The sequence below is a fragment of the Pyrus communis genome, chromosome 17, assembly GCF_963583255.1.
Source record: "Pyrus communis chromosome 17, drPyrComm1.1, whole genome shotgun sequence".
NCBI lineage: Eukaryota > Viridiplantae > Streptophyta > Magnoliopsida > Rosales > Rosaceae > Pyrus > Pyrus communis.
In genome coordinates this window covers 8,223,469-8,233,783 of record NC_084819.1, presented here as the reverse complement: position 1 = coordinate 8,233,783, position 10,315 = coordinate 8,223,469, and the positions used below count along the sequence as shown (strand labels likewise).

Below are 10,315 nucleotides of genomic sequence, written 5' to 3'. Positions count from 1 at the left end.
GCTCGCTCCACCACCGTAGCACAATATTGTCCGCTTTGGGCTTACCATTCCCTCACGGTTTTGTTTTTGGGAACTCACGAGCAACTTCCCATTGGGTCACCCATCATGGGATTGCTCTAGCCCCCTTCTGGCTTAACTTCAGAGTTCCTACGGAACCTGAAACCAATAAGCTCCCAAAATGCCTCGTGCTAGGTAGGGATGAGAATATACATTTAAGGATCACTCCCCTAGGCGATGTGGGATGTCACAATCCATCCCCCTTAGGGGCCCGACGTCCTCGTCGGCACACCACAGCCAAGGTTAGGCTCTGATACCAAATTGTCACATCCCGCCCCGGGTTTCGTAAGAACTCCGAAGTTAAGCGAGAAAGGGGGCTAGAGCAATCCCATGATGGGTGACCCACTGGGAAGTTGCTTGTGAGTTCCCAAAAAGCCTCGTGCTAGGTAGGGATGAGAATATACATTTAAGGATCACTCCCCTGGGCGATGTGAGATGTCACAATCCACCCCCCTTAGGGGCCCGACGTCCTCGTCGACACACCACAGCCAAGGTTAGGCTCTGATACCAAATTGTCACATCCCGGCCCGGGGCGGATCACTTCCCGGGCTCGCTCCACCACCGTAGCACGATATTGTCCGCTTTGGGCTTACCATTCCCTCACGGTTTTGTTTTTGGGAACTCACGGTTTTGTTTAATTTGTAGTTTTTAAATTTAATTTGTCGTTTTTAAATTTTACTTGTAGTTTTTAAATATAAGTTATAGTTTTTAAATTTAAGTTGTTGTAGTTTTTAAATTTAAATAATAAATTATGTTTGGCCATGTGACCCTTGGTTGGAGACGGTTTTTTGTGACATGGCTAAAACGAGCCATCTGGCCCTTTGGCCCTCTGTTGGAGACGGAGGCAAATATAGTCATGTACTATTAATTAAAGTATTAATATCTTGGAGGGCCAGAGGGCTAAAACGAGCCATCTGGCCAGCCCTCGGTTGGAGATGGCCTCACACTTTTCTTTTTGACCTTTTCTCTATATAAAAAATTCAAGCAAGATGTTGACCTAACTTAATCATAATCGTTTAAATAGAAATGGAGGGAGGGGAGAGATCAGGAGGGGATCGAGAGAATCCTACTCCATGAAATGTGGTGAGTGTAGCATTACTCTATTGTGTTTGTTACATTTTTTTATTTTTTTAGCAAACGATATTATCTACACTAAAGGAGTGAGCTAAATCTCACGATGGGTTAGCCATAATAAAGTGGTTCAAATTCGTATTTGATGAGAATCGAACTTAAGACTTCTCACTTATAAGTGAAGATGAATACTACTAGATTGTAGTACTAAGTATCATTGTTATTTTTTGAAACTACTAATTAGCATTGGTTTCGTTACATTTGAAAGTGAAGGAAAGTCATAAATTAAGCTGGACCAAAAAAAAAAAAAAAAAACAATGTCATAAATTAAGCACTAATCTCATGAACAGGGTTAGATGTGAGAGGCTTTATTGGAAAATGACCTGACATGACTAGGTTAGGTAGTATTACCAACTGAAATGTCTATTTTCAAATGAAAGCAAATAAAGTCCCCTGCTTCGGGACATAACTTGATGACTTCCACACTTAACGTTGTCCAGGTAACTATAATCACATTCTTTCACTAAGTTTTGTATTCAAATTTTGGGTTCCCTTGAGTTGCCGTTTAGTAAACCTGGCATTCGTATCGTGTTTTTCGTATTCGTATTGTTTTCGTGTCATACACAATATCTTAACAGGTCGTGTCATGTAACACCAGTTAAAATAAACAGGTAAAATGACTCGACCAGAAATTGACCCGATAATATTAACAGGTAATATGATCCGACCTGTTACCCATTAAGGAAAATATATTTTAAACCAATAAATAATCAAATGAAAAATATATTACTAAATAAGTATATACATACCATATTATCACATTCAAAACATAAAAACGCATTTGTCTTTCAAGTATTACATATTTACATACCCAAAATAACAGTATAATAAAAAATAAATAAAAAACATTAGAATATTACAAAATATCAAATGTTCAAAAGATTTGCAAAATTAAGGGAGTTATGTTTCAAGGTTTAGAACCTTGCACATTTTCTTACAATCAAACTCTTCAATTTTCATCAGTCACCATGGGAAATGGTATTGGAACGTTGGCTTGATATATTGTCTTCAAGAGTTATATTGATGATATTTTTAGTGAGGTTTGCTACATTAGCACTCTCTTCTCATTTATCACTTGGCTATTGTTTAAGTAAAGTCTTTAATAGTTTTTTAATTAATGTAGAAGTGTGAAAAATATAGAAAAATATATATAAACTCTCGTAATGTCAAGCTTTACAACTTTTGTGAAGGGTTTAACTTTGAAATGTGCCACTATAATCATATAAATCATAGATCAAAAATTTAACCGTCGATTGTTGTTTAAATTTATGTTTCATTTTTCTCACCAATTTTTATTTTTCAGATTTTCTTTTTAGAAAACATGATCTATTAGAGGATACAGGAAAATGAACTGTTTGAATCATTGATATTATGTTCAAAGTTTTACCGTTAGTGAAAATATTGCTTGGTGTTTATATAGTCTCTACAAACTATATAATATCGACTCATATTTCAATTAATCGTAAATATCGGGACATGACATCAAAAATCCGAATCGTATATCTTCCTACATCCCCCAGAAGATCATGTTTTCAAAAAAGAAAATTTTAAAAATGAAATTCAATATAAAGAATAAAGCCTAAACGACAATCGGCGGTTAAATACAAATTTAAGGTTTATGGATTATAGTGTCGGATTTCGAAGTTGACCCCTTCACGAAAGTTGTAAAGCTTGTCACTACGAGTGATTGTGTGTGTGTGTGTGTGTGTGTCTGTGTGTGTGTGTGTGTGTATTTACATTTCTTACACTTCTACAATAATTATTATTAATTTTATTACTTTTACGCTCAAATAAAAAACACTATTCATGACGGTTTGGAGGTTTTTAAAAATCTAAACGATAATATAAGTGTAACCATTGTCTACTCATGGAGGAATGATAAATCACGAGTGTTTATATATTCTTTCACATTTTTCATACTTGTAGGTGTCACATCCTGGCCCGGGCCCCTACCACATCCCGGGCTTAACTCCAACATAACACGATATTGTCCACTTTGGGCCCCTACCACACACCATCACGGTTTTGTTTCCGGGAACTCACACGAGAACTTCCCAGTGGGTCACCCATCCTGGGATTGCTCTCGCGCAAACTTGCTTAACTTCAGAGTTCCAATGGAACTCGAAGCCAGTGAGCTCCCAAAAGGCCTTGTGCTAAATGGAGGTGAGCATGTACATATAAGGCACATCACCCCATTTTCGTCGGTCAATGTGGGATGTTACAATCCACCCCCTTTAGGGGGGCCCGACGTCCTCGTCGCCACACTCGCACCATACGTCAGAGTGGCTATAATACCAAATTGTCACATCTCAGCCTCGGGCTCGACTCCACCGTAACACGATATTATCTGCTTTGGGCCCTTACCACACCCTCACGGTTTTGTTTCTGGAAACTCACACGAGAACTTCCCAGTGGGTCACCCATCTTGGGATTGCTCTCGCGCGAACTCGCTTAACTTAGGAGTTCCGAGTTCCAATGGAACCCGAAGCCAGTGAGCTCCCAAAAGGCCTTGCGCTAAATGGAGGTGGGCATGTACATATAAGGCACATCACCCCCTATTTGTTTGTCAATGTGGGATGTTACAGTAGGGATGTTTTATTGCCTACACTAATACTATACTAGTTGATTTTAATTTTGGACAACAACATGTTAAGTAAAATTTTATCCTATTAATGATAATAAGAAACTCTCATAATAAAAATAAATAAATGAATAAAACTTAATTTTTTAAACTTATATAGAATAATAATACGAATATATATATATTTAATATAGAATATACCAATATATACAATCTGGCTATTGTATTTTATAATAATTTTTTTAGTAATTAAACTTTAAAATTATAATTTATTTTTCTTAACGAGTCGAAACGGGTTACTTATGTGTTACCCACGTGTATACCCTTTAAGAATCCGTTATTAACGAATTACCCGATTAGTTATCGTGTTGACTCGAAACCCGTTATTTTCGTGTTGTGTAAGAAACTGCCGGGTCTACCTTTTAGTGATATTCATCTTCGCTTGTAAGCGAAAGGTTTTAGGTTGGATTTTCGCCAAAGGCGAATTTGCACCACATTATTGCTAGTTCATTGTGAGGCTAAGCCCACCCCTCCCTCCTAGTGTAAATAATATCATTTGGTTAAAAAAAAAATGAAGTGAATCTTTGTAAGAACACCTAACTTGTGTTTTTAGTAGAAAGCACTTTAAATGCTTTTAAAACTTAAAAATATTTTCTTTAAAAGCATTTTTAATTATTTTAAAAGATACTTATAAACAAGCCATAATGCTTTACAATTGCAATTTCAACCGTTGGGTTTTCAACCACTCTTTCCATACTTAATAAGAGCAACAAATGATGAAAAAAAAAACTGAAATCATGATAAACAAAATAAAATTCTCAAATATGATGAAAGAACTTTAACTCCAGAAAAATTAAGATAACAAAGTATTAATATATACGAATGTGGGAACATAATTTGACTTCAAATATTTCAGTATCGACAATATTACTGAATAAAAAAACAATATTTAACTCCATCTAATTTCAACTGCAATTCCATATAAAATCCCAATAATACCATAACCAGAGATGGGGCATAGTACCCAGATTCCAGAGTGACCGCTCAAACACACAGGCGGATATCTTCACAACTTATCAATTCATTGTACATTTTGATTCATTTTATTATTTATGTTTAATTTTTAATAAAAAAATTTAAAAAAATTTTAAACGGCACAATATACAATCAACAGTTATGATATGAAGAGAAAGATTCTCATCCCACACACGCCTCGCTCTTTCTCTTTTGTCCCAACAAATTAAACCCATTTAATGATGAAATTTGTTTTATTTTAGCAACGTGCCTCCTCCTCCAGTCCACCTCAACTCCCCACATCCCATGAAAAGAAAGACAGAAATCCACGTGGGTAATTCCAAATTCCTCAGAAGGGCATTCCCGTAATTACGTACCCTCCCCGGTTGAAAGTTGGAAACACCCCCATTTAATAAACGCGCCATCTCTCTCTCTGCAAAATTCATTCTTTTCTTTTCTCCCGAGACTCTGAAAAACCTCGCTCAGAGGAGAGAAGAAGACGACGACGACGACGACGAGGAGGAGGTATTGAACGAAACGGTGTCTTGTCGAGAGCTCTGTTAATGGCGAGTGGGTGGGTGAAGTCGCTGCAATGCAAGTCGAGAGCCTTCGAAGACGTTTACCATCCGAACCCCAAAAGTCTGATGAACAGCGCGAGTTGCAGGAAGAGCGTTCAAAACATCAAGGACGTCATCGACACCACAAAATCCAGACAACCGAAGCCGTTGCCGCCGCCCAAGCGGTCCAAACCCAAACACCTAGGGCGACCCACAAAAACCGAACCCGTATCGAGCCCAACCCATCAACTCGGAACCCGGCAACCGCGACCCCATGATCCGTTTTTACCGTCCTTGACGGAGCTCCCGGAGGGCCATCCGTCGCGCAATGTCGTCGAGATTATATTCCACACCAGCTGGGGCCCCAAGGCGTTTTCTGGTCGGATCGAGATGATTTTTAAGGTCCAGAACGGGTCCAAGACCGTGGCCCGGTTTGAGGAGCACAGGGAGGTCGTGAAGGCGCGGTCCCGGGCCGGGTCCAAAGGCGGGGCACAGTGCGAGGAGGAGAATGCCCGCTGCATGGCGGACGGAAACGAGGTGATGCGGTTCCACTGCCTCGGGCCTGCCAGCTCCGGCGTCGGGGTGTACGACGCGTGCAGCGGCGTGTGGGGGTTTCACGGTGGAAAGGGTAAAGCGATTTGCACGTTTTCTGGTAGCGGCGTGGCCCACGAGAGCGCGGGTGCGGGTGGGGCCAGGGGCCGGAGAGCGATGATGGTTTGTCGGGTCGTGGCGGGTCGGGTTTCGAAGCAGCTGGAGCTTGAGTCGTTGTTGGATGGCCGGGTCGGGTTCGACTCGGTGAGCGGAGGCAACGGCGAGTTGTTGGTGTTTGATTCACGCGCCGTGTTGCCGTGCTTTCTTATCATCTATAAACTGTAAAAATACAATGTCGATTTTCTATATATTTTTGTGATTTTTCTATCACACCTTTTTCTTGCATTTATCAACTCAATTTTTTTTTTCTTTTACTTTTTGATCGGTTATTTGGATGTTTTGGGTGTGATTTATGGAAAAAAAAATTTAGTTGATAAATGCTTAATTAACCACTTTGCCGTTTTTATTCCTCTGTGTAATGTCATGTTCATATTTTTTTTCTGTATTACTAATGTAATTAATGGGTTTGTACCGCATGATTTTGTTTCCGTTATGACATTCCACCTGATTTTTTTTTGTTTGGATAATGAACTTGTTAGTAGAAGCTTAGCTTAGATGGTGATTAGGAGTAGTGTTTAAAATATTAGTACAGGTGGAAATATCGTAAATATGTGAAAATATCAACGGATATTTAGACGAAATATAAGAATTTATTTGATATTTAACAATTATGTCAGAAAGTTCATCCCTTGTTTCCATTTTTTTTTTTGGACATTTTCATAGAAATATCCATAGTAATTAGCATTAATATGTTGTTATTATGTTTTTCATGATCACAATATGGAATTTAAACTGGTATTATAACAATCACCAACAAACATAATAATGAAAATTGTACTCTATAACTAATCATTAACTGTATAATTCTTTTTCTCATTACATTCATTTAAAAATAACTTTAAGCAACAATATATTTATGAGATAAATGTTTGGTCGTTGAACTTTAAGCAACAATAATTCTTTTAACAAGAGTACATGAAGGTGATGAAGTTGACCAAGGATTATGATTAACACATAAATGTTTGGTCGTTGAACTACCATTGCAGTCCTGCTCTCCACTCTTAATTAAATTGGGTTAGAAAGAACCAAGATTCATGGGATTTAATCGTCAAACTACTGCTGCAGCCTACTTCCTTAATGCTTAGATCATTTAGAAAGAACTAAATCCGTGATAGAGCATGCCCCATCCCTCCAACCCCTATTATTTATTTTGAACAAACAAGCTAAGCTTTATAATGAGTTTGCCATAATAAGGTAGTTCAACTTTGCATTTGACGATAATCGAACCTAAGACCTCTCACTTTTAAGTGAAGAATAATACAACTCGACTGTAGTATTAAGTGACAATAATATTTTATTTAGATCCTAATCAATCAGTTATTAGACAAAGCATGCAATTTTAGAGTCAGTACTGTATCTTGACCGGGATATTGTAACACATATATAATTGATTACAACTTCAGAACAAAGTATTAATTCTGAGCAATTATAAAATTGGTTGGTAATTCAGCAGCTAAATTAAGCCGCTACCAACTAATTCCATTAGTCAATTATAATATATAGATACTTATTTTGGAGTTATTATTCGGAATGGTAATTTCGGATATATGACTCGATGCAAGACTCAAAACCTACAGGAACAGCAAGACTCAAAACCTACACAGCAAGGATTTCTTTCTGCTGTTGAAGGAATTACTTGTGCAACTCAAAAGTACAATCTTATAAAGGAAAGAAAAAAAAAACTGTACATCTCTATGGCTATTTTTCTTGGTAGAATTGTCGAGATTTCATAGTGTCACGACCCAATATTAATATCATCGATGCTTAAACAACATAGACGAGTTCTCCAGATTTTGTTGAAGGGATAGAAAATGAAAAGCATAGATGTTGTTTTTCCAATATAAGTAGTGGTGGTTGGTTTTGTTTGTTAGGTTTTGAATTTTCTGTTTTCCGGTAAAAAGGCTTTTACATTTTCTGCTCTTGTTGAAGACTGAAGAGAGATGCATTAAAAGAAATTTAGGATATGGTTAGGAGCGTCCGTAGTGCGTAAGGTTTCTCTTTCTGGGTCCATACCTGCACTAGGAAAGCAATTTACGAGTAATAGGTTCACTGTCATATAGCATCACGGTTTACTAATGCAATGTTCCATATGGCCCCCCATATCCCATCTTTTCAAAGTGTTTCAACTTCTTAATCTTCATTTGAGGATTACATCGATAAAAAAAATAACATTTGAATAAAAAATTGTTTAGTCATTCAAATATATCAAACAACTCGACGGTGTGTGAGTATTAGTAATACTCACGATGAACCGTCCATTTATTTGACTAAACGATTTTTTATTCAAATGATTTTTTTGTATGGATGATCTTCAAATGAAGATAAAGAAATTAAACGAATTTAATTATAAACTTTATACATTTAATATACATTATTCACAAGGAGTAAGATATGTACGTTATTCATAAGAAGTGAGATATGTACATTCCACATGATAACAAACTCGTTCTATGTAAGTCGTTCTGGTGAGATAGACGTCCCTTTCATTTTCTGAGATTTGTCGTGCTGGCATCCCTCTCGGTGACTAGACTTAGCAGCTGCTGGAGGTGCTGACTAAGCGTAGTTTGGTTGAATGTGGGAAAGTAGAGCGCAAGTCACGCAATTGTTTTGCTGCCCAAACCATTACATGGCTTAAGAGAAAATGAAAGGTAAATTGGTGACAAATCACAATCTTTGATGTGCACCTTGTGCCCTATAAAAATTTAATTCCAATCCAATTCCATGCATGTTTTTCAAGTCAAGCAAAAAGTAAAATATTATTCCATCTGCATCTGCTAAATGCTATCATTCTACAACTAAACAAATTGAAAATTCTCTATCAAAGAAGACTAGAGGCACATGAAACGGATGTTTAAACAAGCAAGAGTTTTTCTTGTTTAAATTTGTTTTCTTTTAATTGAAGTGGGTGATATTCTGAGCTATCTTTTAAAAGTTGACTAAAATAAGCATAAAGTTACGAATGGTTACACAATTGGTACTTTTTACAATCTAACGAGCAAGTCAATAGTATTAACTGTCTCCTAGGGGTGATCACTTTCAATCGAGGAGTGCCTTTTGTAGTGGCTATCGCATACTGCTCAACCTTAGATCTAGAGCGGTTAAGGTTGTTGGTTTTTTGTATGGTTTGTACGCCTGACAAAGAACTATGAGGATGAAACTCAACATTTGCTGAAAACAAGGTTCTAAAAGACGCTAAGCGCTAGTCATGCGGCATGCTAGGGCCTAGTGCCTAGCAAACTAGATGAATTTAAGTAAATTTATTATATATCGTATAAATAAGTGTCATCTTATACTTAAAAAAAATGCATAATTGCATTGTGATACATAAATTGTAAAATAGAACGATATATAGATTATAAAGTATTAGAACATAATGAAAACATGGGAAACAATCATATGATGTTTGTTCATCTAAGTATTCAACAAGTCTCTTACAATATCTATTTTCTGTCAAAGTAAGAGCCGCGACCCAGGCGGGTCTAGACAAGCTAACAGGCGCCTAGGTAGTCTAGGGTGGGTGCATAAACAGGTCTATGCGTCCTTAATTTTCAAATGTCTAGGATTATTGGGGTGGTGGCCAGCCGCCTAGGCAGCGGTAGGCAGAAATTTTTAGAATAGTGGCTGAAAGTGACTCATAGCACTGCTTCTTTACTGACGATTGCAGTGGTCAAAGAATGTTTGTGGTATTTTCCTTGTGGCGTCTCTATGGTAGTTCTCCAACTCTCAAGGTTTGCTTTGAAGCTACGTTTGTCATGTTTATCCCATGTAAGTTACTCTTACTCTTAATGAAGTTTAAAGAAAAATTTTTAAAGTTCATTTTTGACAATTTTTAAATGACGGGGACCAATTTGAGTACGCGACTAACCCTTTTACAAATGGTATAGACATAAAATACAAGATGCCTTGTGAGTCAATCAGCATTAGTTCACCTGGTTAATATAAAATACAAGTTATATTAGGACACGAGAGTTTGAAACTTGGGTACGGTACATGTATTTACTTAATGCTTAGAAGTCAAATTGGGACATGTACCATAGCGAGTCTTGAGAGTTTGATATTTGGGTTAAAAATTCAGAAATAGCATTGAATCATGAATCGCACATTTCACTGTTTGCACCCAACTGATATCTGAAATCAAAGCCCAAACTCCCTCTAGTGGTGGTGGTTAACAACGGAACTCCCTATGTATGCAGTTATGAACAGCGAGAAACATAGGATGAGGGTTGTGTAGGAGGGGAGGGAAGAAAAGAGAGATTAGAAGGGG

General features: G+C 37.4%; 1 protein-coding gene across 1 annotated transcript; it reads left to right on the top strand.

Moving 5' to 3' along the window:
* Positions 1–5,261: 5,261 nt before the first annotated feature.
* LOC137721665 (uncharacterized) lies at positions 5,262–6,401 on the top strand. Its single transcript, XM_068460686.1, has one exon. The coding sequence runs from the start codon at positions 5,347–5,349 to the stop codon at positions 6,214–6,216; it is 870 nt and encodes a 289-aa protein (XP_068316787.1). The 5' UTR covers positions 5,262–5,346; the 3' UTR covers positions 6,217–6,401.
* Positions 6,402–10,315: the final 3,914 nt, after the last annotated feature.

What these genes read in the sequence shown, in the direction of transcription:
- LOC137721665 (XM_068460686.1), top strand. Translation starts at nt 5,347, where the DNA reads ATGGCGAGTGGGTGGGTGAAGTCGCTGCAATGCAAGTCGAGAGCCTTC.